Source organism: Dipodomys merriami, unplaced genomic scaffold (genome assembly GCF_024711535.1).
Source record: "Dipodomys merriami isolate MVZ:Mamm:240054 unplaced genomic scaffold, mDipMer1.0.p SCAF_11, whole genome shotgun sequence".
NCBI classification, from domain to species: Eukaryota; Metazoa; Chordata; class Mammalia; order Rodentia; family Heteromyidae; genus Dipodomys; species Dipodomys merriami.
The window spans coordinates 42,445,055-42,457,301 of record NW_027202382.1 but is presented as its reverse complement, the minus strand read 5'-3'; the positions used below and the strand labels follow the sequence as shown (position 1 = coordinate 42,457,301).

Below are 12,247 nucleotides of genomic sequence, written 5' to 3'. Positions count from 1 at the left end.
CAGTAACTTCCGCTATGACCCTCACCCCTGCTTTGGGCCAGCCACCAGCCACTGTATCCATGTACCTGTGCACTAGGGTTTGAACTCAAAGCCTTGGGATCTCCTTAGCTGGTGTACTACCACTTGAGTCTTTTGGTGGAAATAAGAGTCTCATGAACTTTCCTGCCTGGGCTAGCTTTGAACTGTGATCATCAGATCTCAGCCTCCAAAGTAGTTAGGTGTGAGCCATAGGTGCCCATCCCTCTGTGACTTTATTGATTCTTACAAACCCTATTTAGAAGGGAGAGATACGTATGATCCCATTTGAGAGGTGAAAAAAATGAGGCCCACAATAGTGAGATCATGTGCCCAAGAGAGCCAAGCCAAGACCAAGCCCTGCTCCCAGCTGAAGCTCCAGCATTTATACCCACTACCCAGTTGGGGAGGAAAAAGAGAAGAGAAAGGGCTAACAGAGGAAGGGGTTGGGTGAGGAGGGCAGGATTAGGCCTTAGCCATCCCAGTGTCAAAAGAAGGGAGCCAAGCCCCATTGCGATCTGGACTAGGTCTCAAGGCCAAAGCCAGTGGTACTGGGACGGGACCCGGGCTGGGAGGATCCCAAGGCTCTGCACCTTCCAGGGTAGGGCACCACATGTGATGGAGGCCAACAGGATGCCACTCAAAATAGCCATTACAAAGTGACACTGTGCTTGCTTTTTTCCATTGAGTCTGTCCTTGGGGAAGAATGGCAGCATCGGAGATGCAAAGGCAAATCAATAATCAACTATGGCACCTCAGTCATCCTCTCCTCCTGCAAGAGAACAGCCCAGCTGTGTCCATAGGCTCATTCTGCCCCTCAATCTCTGTATCACTTGCTCCCTCAGCCTGGGATGTGTCCTCAGGGAAGAGGCCCAGAACTGGGACTCCTTGTGGGCACCTCTGTGCTGAGCCTTGGATGCTGCCCCTTAACTGTCCTGTGGCAGGTCCTGCCCAGTAGAGCAGGGAGGAAAGATGGAAATATGTACTGTCAGCTCCTAATTTTTTTCCAGACTGGAGACCTGTCTGTGCTTCTGTCCATCTTAGGGAAGATGGGGTGCTGGCTAGGCTGAGCTGTGAGGAAGCAGTGTGTGCCTCTAATTTAATAGCTATATTGCTTCCTCTGCTTAGGACATTATTTAGTTTGACACAGGGCTTGCAGTGTTTTATCCCAGTGAATGGCATCTTAAAAATTATAAAACCCTTCATGCCTGTAACTCTAGCTACTCAGGAGGCTGAGATTTGAGGACAAGGTTTGAAGCCAGCCGAGGCAGGAAAGTCTGAGACTCTTATCTCCAAATGGTGCTGTGGCTTAAGTGGTAGAATGTTAGCCCTGAACAAAAGAAGCTCAGGGACAGCACTCAAGCCTGAAGCCCTGGGACTGGCAAAAAAGAACAAAAATAAAAGACTAAATACATATCTGATGAACCAAAGGATGTTTACAATGTATTGTCAGGTGTCCAAAAGCTACAAAATAGCAAATGCAGCAACTCAATAAAAGTATCCATATAAATGTCCTCCAATCCTGTACCAAGGAAGGTACTGTGGTCACGGGGACAATTGCTGCTGCTCTGCCACTCGTTCCCTGTGACCTTGGGCAGGTTAGGGTCCTCTGTGTAACATGAGATAATGTCACATACATGGTGACAGTGCGCATGGAGGCTGTACCTCACCCCTCTCAATGCGCCAGGCAGTGAGCTGGGCAGTGGTGCTCTCAGACACTGGCTTTCTGCAGTGTGCAGTGGGTGCTTTTGTGAAGTAAGATAGGGGTTCTAAGATGAATACTGGGATCTCTCAGCCAGGCTTCACAGACACACTGGGCTCACAGCTGAAGGCTGAGGCTGCAAACCACCCCAGAAAGGGCCAGGAAGGGCCACTCCAGCAGGATGGACAGCCCACATGGAGAGGTCCTGCTGGGGTAGGGACAGAAGATGGAGGGTTTAGGTGACTACTAAAGCAAAGGGGACAGAGTAAGAGGGAGGCTTGGAAAACAGCTAGGTCCCATCATTTGGGGGTTTACATTTTCTTTTCTATCTTCTAGGTGCTCGAGATGGAACCCAGGACCTCCTGTATGCTGCATAAGAGCTCTGCCCATGAGCTCCACCCCCAGCCTGAAAAGAATCTTCAGGGTCCCAGTGAAGAGAAGGGGTTTTTAGTGTGAGCAAAATGGGGTCCCCTCCACGGTATGGGGGCAGCCCTGAGATGGGCCTCACACAGTGGTGGCTAGGAGCAGCCACGCCAATATGCAGCTTTGTACAAGGCTCAGTGAAGGGCTGCTATAGCCCAGGAGCAGGGAGCTGTGGGCCAGTGTGAAATCTCACCATGCTTGTAGTACAGGCTGGCCTAGAACTCATGATCCTCTTGCTTCCTCCCAAGTGCTAGAATCCATCTTTTACTTTTGCAAGTCAGGGCCTTGTGCTAATTAGACAGACACTCTACCACTTAAGCCACATCCAAACATCCAATATCCCAGAACCCACCTTTTCCTTTTTTCAGGTATATACCAGGTATTTTTCCTATAATGCTGTAGAAGCCCAAGATGAAATCTCAAAGCATAGGCCAAAGCCTGGTAGAGACCACCACAGCCAGACTGTGCTGGCAAAGGTGGCACTGGCACCTGAACAGTGTGAAGCCACTGGCCACAGCACAACCAGAACATTCCCCACCAGAGATGGGCTTCTGTGTCCTACATCCTTACCTGGAGAGCTGTCAGCTGCCCTATGTCATCAGGAAGGGCTGTCAGCTGATTGTCATGGAGATCCAGAACCTACAGAAGGAAGACACCTCTCAGGGCTCAGAATCCCAGGCCTTAGGGTAGCCAGAAGTGACAGCGGTCACTTCATGTCTATGTTACAATGATGAACTCCCCTTCCTCCCTTCCTCTCACTCTCCCCTCATTTTAGTGCTGGTACTTGGATTGAATGTGGGGCTTCATGCCCCCATTTAGCTTTTTTTTTTTTTTTTTTTGGTCAGTTGTGGGGCTTGAACTCTGGGTTTGGGCGCTGTCCCTTCACTCTTCAGCTCAAGGCAAGTGCTCTACCACTTGAGCCACAGCTCCATTTCCAGTTTTCTAGTGGTTTATTGGAGATAAAAGTCTCACAGACTTTCCTGCCCCGGCTGGCTTTGAACCATGATCCTTAGATCTTAGCCTCCTGAGTAGCTGGGATTATAGGCATGAGCCACCTGTGCCCGGCTTCCCTTAGCTTTTTTTACACAAGGTCCTACCATTCTCTCTGTCTCTCTCCCCTACCCTTATTTATTTGTGCCAGTCCTGGAGTTCGAATTTAGGCCTGGGCACTGTCCCTTAGCTTTTTTACTCAAGACTAGTGCTCTACCACTTGGGCCACAGCTCCACTTCTGGTGTTTTGGTTGCTAATTGGAGATAAGAGCTTTATGGGCTTTCTTGCCCAGGTTGGCTTCCAAACATGATCTTCAGATCTCAGCCTCCTGAGTAGCTAGGATTACAAGTAGGAGCCACTGGTACCCAGCTTTTTCTTTTCTTCCCTCCTTCCTTCCCCTCTTTCTTTCTTCTCTCTCTTTCTTCCTTCCTTCCTTTTTTCCTTCCTTCTTCCTTCCTTCCTTTCTTCCCTTCTTTCTTCCTTCCTTCCTTCCCTCCCTCCCTCTTTCTCCTCCTCTTTTTTTGAAATTCTTTTTACTAGTTTGAGAAAAAGTCTTGCTATGTATCCTAGGCTAGCATGGAACTCTTTCTACTGAAGTCTCCTGAGCACTGAGATTACAAGCATATGCCACAACAGCTATCCTTCATTTTCTCTTTTCTTTTCTTTTTTTCCGTGTGTGTGTGTGTGTGTGTGTGTGTGTGTGTGTGTGTGTGGTGGGGGGTTGTGTGTGTGTGTGTGTGTGTGTGTGTGTGTGTGTGTGTGTGTGTGGTGGGGGGTTGTGGGGCTTGAACTCTGGGCCTGGGTGCTGTCCCTTAGCTCTTCACCTCAAGGCAAGTGCTCTATCACTTGAGCCACAGCGCCACTTCTGTTTTTCTGGTGGTTAACTGGAGATAAGACTCTCTTGGACTTTCCTGCCCATGTTGGCTTTGAACCATGATTTCTCAGATCTCAGCCTCCTGAGTAGCTAGGATCACAGGCGTGAGCCACGGGCACCCGGTCCTTTTGTGTTTTTTTAGGACAGGGTCTCACAGTCAGGAGGGGCTTCACCTAATGCCCTCTAAGGCCCTGCTGTTTCGTCCTGTTTAGGTCATTGGCTTCCAGGCTTTGTTTTTAGGATTTAGTTTTCTATATAGCATGGGAGCTCAGGGAGGCATGTGTCCCATGCACAGCACACAGAAGTGCCCAGCAAACCATGTCAATTAATCCTTAACTGACACCCAGGCCCAGAGTTCAGGCCTCACGACCAACAATCAAAACAAATCCTTAACTGATGGTTCAATGAGGCCAGTATGGCATAGAAAAACTTTGACAAGCTGGGCGCTGGTGGTTCACACTTGTAATCCTAGCTACTCAGGAGACTGAGATCTGAGGATCGTGGTACAAAGCCAGCAGGGGCAGGAAAGTCTGTGAGATTCTTATCTCCAATAAACCACCAGAAAACCAGAAGTGGTGCTATGGCTCAAGTGGTAGAGCACTTGCCTTGAGCTGAAGAGCTCAGGATCAGTGTCCAGGCCCAGAGTTCAAGTCCCATGACTGACAAAAAGAAAAGAAACAAAACTTTAACAGATGAAACCCCATGGGGATGGGGGGGGGACGATTGGCGCGTGAGGGGGGATAGCAGTGGGGAGGACTCAGGAAAGCCAGCTGCCACCTGGAACACCTGGAGAGGCCCCAGTACCTTGATGGTTGCAAGGCTCAGGAGGCTGCAGGATTTGGGAAGCAGAGAAGTAAGGTGGTTCGTATGTACAATCAACACCTGTGAGGCAAAGATTTGAGAAATATCAGGTTGCAGAAGAGCCTGGCCAGGAAGATGGTTTCTCCAGTTTCCAAAAGGCAAAAACATGCAGCAAGTGAGTCTCTGAAGACACTCGGCTCACCTTCTTCTGCAGAACTTTGCATGTTGCAAAAGCCCCGAATGGAATCTAAAATGAGATAAAGAAAGGTAAGTAGGTGCCACCTCGTTTGCCAGTTTCTCCTTTGTTGTTCTCTGAGGGATAGGTAGGCAGGAGGTAAACTAGGGAAAAACAATGAGTTGGAGAACAGTGCTCAGCCCAGGGTGGGAAAAATGGTGCTGGGGTGGGGTCAGCCTTCCCCTAACAGTTGGCAGGGAACTGCCCTGTCCCACCCCTGTGCCTATCATGAATACTACTAGGCTAGCACTGGGGATTTTGTGGGTAAATTTTCTCCATTCTTTCTTCCATTTCTCCCTCCCTTCCTCTCTCTCCCTTCCTCCCTCCCTCCCTGCCTCCCTGCCTTCCTGCCTTCCTTCCTTCCTTCTTCTTTCCTTCCTTCTATCCTGTCCTGGGCACTGTTCCTGATCTTCTTTTGCTCAACACTAGTGCTCTACCACTTGAGCCACAGCTCTACTTTCAGCCTTTTGGTGGTTAATTGGAGATAAGATCTCATGGACTTTTCTGCCTGGTCTGGCTTCAAACTGCAATCCTCAGATCTCAGGTTCCCGAATACCTGGGATTATAGGCATGAGTTACCAGTGCCTGACCTCCCCCCCCCCCCTTTCTTTCTAATAGGAGATGAAGTTTCACTATGTAGCCAGAATGGCCTCAAACTCATGATCCTCCTTCCTCAGCCTCCGGAATGCTAGGATCACAGACATGCTCATCACACCCTGCTCCATTTTTAACTAAAACCTCTGGTTCTTTCAGAACTATGTCAAAGCCAAAGGATCTTCTCAATTCTTCTGGGAAAGAATAGAATCTAAGGAAACATCTCTTGATTAGTGTTCTGGCCTTTTAAAAGTCTGATTCTATGTCTGTCTTCCCTTGGGACATAGGATCCAAGGGAACAGGATGGTCAAATGCACAGTCTATATACCACCCTCACATTACCTCTGACAGCTCACATTTAGAGATATCAAGGATATCATCAGCCCCAGCTTCTTTTGCCTAAGGAGAAAAAGAATTCAATTTTATATTAGTTAATTTTCTTTTTCTTTAGCATGGAGCTGGGGATCAAGCATGCTAGGCAAGTGCTTTACTGAACTACATCCCCAAACTATTGTATAAACACTCTCATGGAGTGGATAAAACCAGGCAAGGTACAAGGTAACACAGAATTAAGGAGCTGGAAGGGACCACAGACACCTTCTGGTGCCCAGAATGCCTGGTTTTGCTGGAGCTTGATGGCTCAGCAGGGAAAAGAAGGCAGTAAAGAAGAGGGCTAGACAGGCGCCGGTGGCTCATGCCTGTAATCCTAGCTACTCAGGAGGCTGAGATCTGAGGATCCTGGTTCAAAGCCAGCCTGGGCAGGAAAGTCCATGAGACTCTTATCTCCAATAAACCACCAGAAAAGTGGAAGTGGTGCTGTGGCTCAAGCGGTAGAGCACTCGCCTTGAGCTGAAGAGCACAGGGACAGCGCCCAAGCCCAGAGTTCAAGCCCCACGACCGACCAAAAAAAAAAAAAAGGATGCTGTGCCATGCAGGGATGGGGAGGCATAGGAGGACCAGGAAGGAATCAGAGGAAATACACTGTCCCTCACCAGACACATCTGGTATTCCAGGCGTTTCCGAGCCTCCTCACTAGGTTTCCGCTTCCGGAAGAAGAGAGGCATCTTTCACTTTACCCAGAGAGGTCTTCAAGACCTAAGGCATAGGACAGAGGTTAGGACCCTAACAAATTGGTCCGAGTCCCTGACTGGGCCCCTGACAGTGACCTCCATGCTGGCAGGGTACTGTTAACATGCTTATCGGGCCCTGAGCCCACACAGCGGTGCTCAAGACAGAACACACAACTTGAAGGGGTGGAAAGAGCATAAAGGCAGGCCAGGTGAAGTGTTACCCTTTCCCTGTTCCAGGCCCCAGCTCTCCTCTACCATAGGGAAGGAAGTTCCCTAGGCACTTTTAAGGATGTTCTCTGAGGACTCTAACAGTCTCAGCTGCTCTGTCACGGCTAGTCCCTGTCAAGAGTGACATAAGGGGCTGGGGAGGTGGCTCAGTGGTAGAGTGCTTGCCTCACATGCATGAGGCCCTGGATTCAATTCCTTAGTACCACATAAGCAGAAAAAGCCGGAAGTGCTGCTGTGGCTCAAATGGTAGAGTGCTAGTCTTGAGCTGAAGAGCTGAGGGACAGTGCCCAGGCCCAGAATTCAGGCCTGATGACCAACCAAAAAAAAAAAAAAAAGAGTGACATAAGCAGGATCAAACCAGTGCTAGCCATGGTGTGGAAAGCTCTACGATAGCATAAGAGAGGTATGAATTCAATAAAGATGAAAAATCAACAGTCATTCCCAGTTATTATCCCATGTGATTCTCATCACAGCTCTGTTGATAGTGGAGAAACTGAGACACTCATTAAGTTCAGTGATCTGGTTATACAGCTTGAAAGGCTGCAAAACCCGCTTGGGACCCTGGTCTTACCAGTTCTCATCCTGCACAGTTTGCCCAACTCAGCACAGGCTCATTACACTCAGAGCTAGTGCTCATTGCCTTGTCCAACTCTGCACAGTCTCTATAAAGGACAAGAGCAACCAGAAACAATTATCCAAACTGTGTGTGGTTACAACACAGGCTTTGAGATGAAATATTACTGGGTTTGAATCCAGACCTAGCACCCATCAAATGCGTCACTTTGACCTCTTAGACTCACAGCTTCCTTAACCATAATTCTGTTAGCAACCGTAGGTTTTGTGAGGAGCCAGTGATTACCAGCTTATCTAGCTAGCTTGCTAGCTAGCTTGCTTGCTGATCCTGGGTTTTGAACTCACGGCCTCCTACTGTCCCTGAGCTTCTTTTGCTTAAGGCTAGCACTCTATCACTTAAGCCACAGAACCACTTCTGGCTTTTTCTGAGGAGTTTGTTGGTGATAAGAGTCTCACAGTCTTTCCAGCTCCACCTGGTTCAAACTGCAGGGGTGAGCCCCCAGCCCCCAGACCCGTGAGAGGGCTTAATAAATGGAAGCCGCACGTGACAGCAACATACAAGTGAAAAACTGATTCGGGGACCACTACAGGAGACTGGGAGAAGAGGAGCAGGGGGCACCTCGGGCACCCGAGGGGGCACTTGTTCCTGAATCACGGGTCTTGGCCCTGGGTGTGAGCTGTCTGAGGCGGTTGCCCGAGGCTGCCAGGCCCGCAGGAACCGTCCTGCAGTGATGGGGAATGCTCTAAAAGCTCTCTGCCATCCTCCCTCATGGCCTGCAGTTGCCCAGTGCTTCTGGCCTCTTTAAGGTCTCACTCTACATCTGTTCCCAGTGACCACAGCCTCTCCTGCTCCCCAAAGACTGGCTTTTCCTCATTCCTCTCGCGACGTGCGGACCTCTCAGCCTTCTTCCCAGCTCCGCTTTTCCCAGTACAATGTCCCGGTCCATCCCTCCTCCACGCGCGGCCGGGGAGAGCCGCACCCACCCGGGCTGGGCGGGGCAGTGGCTCACCTGGCTCTGCGGACTGGGAGCTCCCGGGCGTTGGGGTCCTCGGGTGGAGCCCGGCAGGTTGCTCACTCGGAAGGCTCGCTCATGGGCGTGGGGTCGCGGACTACCGGGCGCCGGCTCAGCGGAAGCCCAGTGTGGTTCCGAACTCAGAACCTTGGAAAGTCTTGCAGACCAGGATGACGAAGTCTGAGACTCTGGGAGCTGCGGAACTGCAGGATGAAGAGTTACCCTGGATGGTCTGGGTGGCTAAAATGCACACACAATGAGGGGGCTAGAAGGGCCCTAGGGTCGCCGTGTCCCTGGGCCCCAGAATAGGGGAGCGGACCCCTCTGAGGAGGGGCGGGGCTCGGGAGTGGGTGCCAGTGACCCCGGAGTGATCCTCATGACAAGGGAACGCAGGGACCGCCAGGGCCCACGACCTCAAAGGTGGCCCATCCTCTCTGACTACCTCCGGGCTAAATGTCCCGAACCCCCTTTTCCGACCCTACCTCACCCCGGTACCCAGCTTCCGGCCGTCAGCCTCAGGAGCCTGCCCATAAAAATCATGGCGACCAGGGCGTCGCCCGGAGGCGGGGCGGAGCCTCAAGTTATCGCGAGAACCGCGTATTCCTGCCTATATCTAGCGTGGTCCGGGCTGTTTCCGGCCTTTCGTCTTTCGGCTCGGAGGAGGCAAAGGTGCAACTTTCTTCGGTCGTCCCGAATCCGGGTTCATCCGACACCAGCCACCTCCGTCATGCCGCCTAAGTTTGATCCCAACGAAATCAAAGTCGGTGCGTGCCCTAGATGCGGACGGGGTCGCGGACGGAGCCAGGCTCCATCCCGCGGCTCGTCGGGCCTGCGGTCCGGCCGCGCGCCTTTCCCAGCCGGGCCCTGGGGCCGCTCCCCCGAGAGGCGGCGCGGGCCGGCCCTGGCGGGGCTCCCCTTTTCTGGGCCTCACGTGTAAATGGGGAGGGAGGACCGGAAGATCTGTGCGGCCTTGCAGCCCGCACGCCCTAGGGTAAGGCCCGTCCCCGCGCGGTCTCGGGGCGGCTCTGGCCGAGGGAGGGCCGAGTGCCGGCCTCGCCCGGTGCTGCTCTGAAAAGAGGCCACTCCGGCTCTAACCAGAGGTTCAATTCCCTCCCAGTGTACCTGAGGTGCACCGGTGGCGAGGTCGGCGCCACGTCCGCCCTGGCCCCCAAGATCGGCCCCCTGGGTCTGGTAAGTAGTCCCTGCCTGAGGGCCGAGGTGTCTTTGTTTTTTTAACATAACTCGAGAACAGACTAGGGTCTGTTTTGTGCAAACGGGGCTCTGGCAGTTGTGCAGCCATCTCGTCATCTCTGATCCAGCATAAGGCATGAGGGGCCATGGAAGAAAAGTTACCACGAAGTTGGGGTGCACCGTGTAGTTAGCTCTCGTCCACGTGTCTAAATGGCAGCAAGGACGGACCTTAGGTCAGGTTGTGAGATAACGAGCATTGGGGGTGAGGAGGGGCCTAGCCCTATTAGACTAACTGGATTGTGGAAGGAGGCCCTACTGAGCATAGGAGCTTGTGTGTTTTATCTCTAAATGTAAACCCAGTAATGGCCATGGCTAGCTTTACTCGTTCCTTGTGGATTGCCATTTTGGCCTCTTGCTTACTGCTCTATATACTCTGCTTTTATTGCGTCTGCATGCATCCGAATTTATTAAGTTTTTGTCCTTGGTGTCCCAAGCTTCTTTTTGGTCTGGTTCAGGCATGTCTGCTTCCTTGCCCTTTAGGGCAGCTAGTACTTCAGTGGAGCTTAAAGGCACTAATTAGGCCTGTGCAAAGAATTAGAAAGGAGTAAATGTCCAGACCCCTAGTAACTTTGTATCAGTCTGATACCTGCCTATTGAATGTAGCCGGTGGTGAGAAGTGTCCTTTATCCAGCTGTTTCTTAAGACAAGGTTGGAAAATGACTCAAACATTGTAGCCCTACCGCTCAACCGTCCTAGAGGAAGGCTGAAGGCACTTTCCTCTGTGTTTGTGAACAGTACTGGACACAGTGTGATTACATGCTTTTGTTTCTGCAGTCTCCAAAAAAAGTAGGTGATGACATCGCCAAGGCCACAGGGGACTGGAAGGGTCTAAGGATTACAGTGAAGCTGACCATTCAGAACAGACAGGCCCAGGTACTTCTTACTGTGCTGGGTTTATGGGTGGTAGAGACAGCACCCCTCTGAAATTCTTGAACCAAATTGTCATTCGCGGTAAACAGCATTTCTCTCTGGGAAGTCCTTCCTTGTAAAGGGGTGGTCCGGGGGCAAAAGTATAAATTTGGGATATTAAGCCTTGTCACTTGCGGTCACATTGAGTACACTGTTCCCCAAGCTAGCAATGTGTTTTAGGCATTACAGTAATTCAAGTGTCTGGCCCACGCTCTCAGAGTTGTGTCTGACAGAATTGGAGTGGGGGGCATATTCACATCAAGAATCTGTTTTGCAGATAGAGGTGGTACCTTCTGCCTCTGCCTTGATCATCAAAGCCCTAAAGGAGCCACCAAGAGACAGGAAGAAACAAAAAAACAGTGAGTTGGATTTTCTCTAGATTTTTTTGGTAATGAAACCTGGGTTGGCATAGGATTGGAAAGTAAGCCAAAGTTTATAAAGAATATGCCATGTGGTGCTTGGTGCATGGAAGGAAGAAAGGGTTTGCTCCTAGCCACCCGCCACTGCACCTGATCAGTTCTCAGTTGACTGGTGCAATCCAGTGGTGAGCTAATAATAAACCCCAGCTTTTAGGAAACAGGGTTGTTCTTCATGTGGATGATTCTGTGCCGAAAGCATGGGGACAGTTCTGAAGTAGATAAAGGAGTGCAGTTGTTGGTGACCCAGTCTCAGATTGAGAGAAAGCTTTTTCTTCTCTGCAGTTAAACACAGTGGAAACATCTCTTTTGATGAGATTGTCAACATTGCCCGGCAGATGCGGCACCGATCTTTAGCCAGAGAACTTTCTGGTAAGAATTTGTAGCCATCTTAACCAAATTGGGGTGCTTTCACTGGATGTTCAGTATTGGCACTTACAAGACCCAAGGATTTTAGCTGGGGGCTCACACCCGTAATCCTACTCAGGAGTCTGAGGATCTCGGTTCAAAACCAGCCTGGGCAGGAAACTCCGTGAAACTCTTATCTCCAATAAACCACCAGAAAACTGGAAGTGGCGCTCTAGCTCAAGTAGTAGAGTGCTAGCCTTGAGCTGAAGAGCTGAGGGACAGTGCTCAGGCCCAGAGTTCAAGCCCCACAACCAACAACAAAACAGACCCAAGGTTTGGGTGTAACAGCCTGTGGAGCTGTAGGAGTTGAGTTCTGTATGGTGGGGACTCAGGTATCCTGTTGAGGATTGTTGGGGACCAGAGTCCTCTCTGATGCCATCGTTTGTTTGTAGGAACCATTAAGGAAATCCTGGGCACTGCCCAGTCTGTGGGGTGTAATGTTGATGGCCGCCACCCTCATGACATCATAGATGACATCAACAGTGGTGCAGTGGAATGCCCGGCTGTAAGTGGCTTCTGTATCTTATGCTTGGTTCTAAGAGGGGCCAGAGGTTGAGGGGAAATGGTGGGTTTGGAAATGAGTCAATGCTGGGTTGGGGTTGAGAGAAAATCATTGGATCTTTACTGAGAGCCTCTTTTCTTTCTACAGAGTTAAGAAGCACAAGAGAAACTATTTCAATAAAAAACATCAGATAACCAGTGGGCTTCCTTGTTATTTGTGAGGTGTGGTGGCAGAACCTATGA

The 12,247-nt window shown here is 50.6% G+C and overlaps 2 protein-coding genes and 1 non-coding gene across 5 annotated transcripts in view; 2 read left to right on the top strand and 1 right to left on the bottom strand.

Annotated features, from left to right (window-relative positions):
* Positions 1-9,056, bottom strand: part of Lrsam1 (leucine rich repeat and sterile alpha motif containing 1) — a 37,235-nt gene extending 28,179 nt beyond the window's left edge. For 2 of the 3 annotated variants that reach the window (XM_070014050.1, XM_070014067.1), the window contains exons 1-7: positions 9,002-9,056; positions 8,517-8,722; positions 6,628-6,730; positions 5,978-6,034; positions 5,009-5,053; positions 4,810-4,887; positions 2,711-2,779 (exon numbers count right to left, since the gene is read on the bottom strand). In XM_070014050.1, coding sequence (XP_069870151.1) covers positions 2,711-2,779; positions 4,810-4,887; positions 5,009-5,053; positions 5,978-6,034; positions 6,628-6,699 — 321 coding nt within the window. In that variant the 5' untranslated portion in view covers positions 6,700-6,730; positions 8,517-8,722; positions 9,002-9,056. Of the gene's footprint in view, positions 1-2,710; positions 2,780-4,809; positions 4,888-5,008; positions 5,054-5,977; positions 6,035-6,627; positions 6,731-7,504; positions 7,596-8,516; positions 8,723-9,001 lie in introns of all 3 variants that reach the window. The other variant, XM_070014058.1, reaches the window with a different exon arrangement.
* Positions 9,057-9,143: 87 nt separating this feature from the next.
* Positions 9,144-12,205, top strand: Rpl12 (ribosomal protein L12). Its single transcript, XM_070014079.1, has 7 exons — positions 9,144-9,283; positions 9,637-9,710; positions 10,545-10,643; positions 10,957-11,038; positions 11,381-11,467; positions 11,896-12,008; positions 12,153-12,205. The coding sequence occupies exons 1-7, from the start codon at positions 9,247-9,249 to the stop codon at positions 12,156-12,158; spliced, it is 498 nt and encodes a 165-aa protein (XP_069870180.1). The 5' UTR covers positions 9,144-9,246; the 3' UTR covers positions 12,159-12,205.
* Positions 11,176-11,307, top strand: LOC138822427 (small nucleolar RNA SNORA65). The gene has a single exon (XR_011370453.1). It is a non-coding gene; the product is annotated as a small nucleolar RNA SNORA65 (small nucleolar RNA).
* Positions 12,206-12,247: the final 42 nt, after the last annotated feature.

Coding starts and splice junctions, on each gene's coding strand:
- Rpl12 (XM_070014079.1), top strand. CDS start 9,247: ATGCCGCCTAAGTTTGATCCCAACGAAATCAAAGTCG. Junction 9,711..10,544: donor AGATCGGCCCCCTGGGTCTG/GTAAGTAGTCCC, acceptor TTGTTTCTGCAG/TCTCCAAAAAAAGTAGGTGA. Junction 11,468..11,895: donor TTTAGCCAGAGAACTTTCTG/GTAAGAATTTGT, acceptor GTTTGTTTGTAG/GAACCATTAAGGAAATCCTG.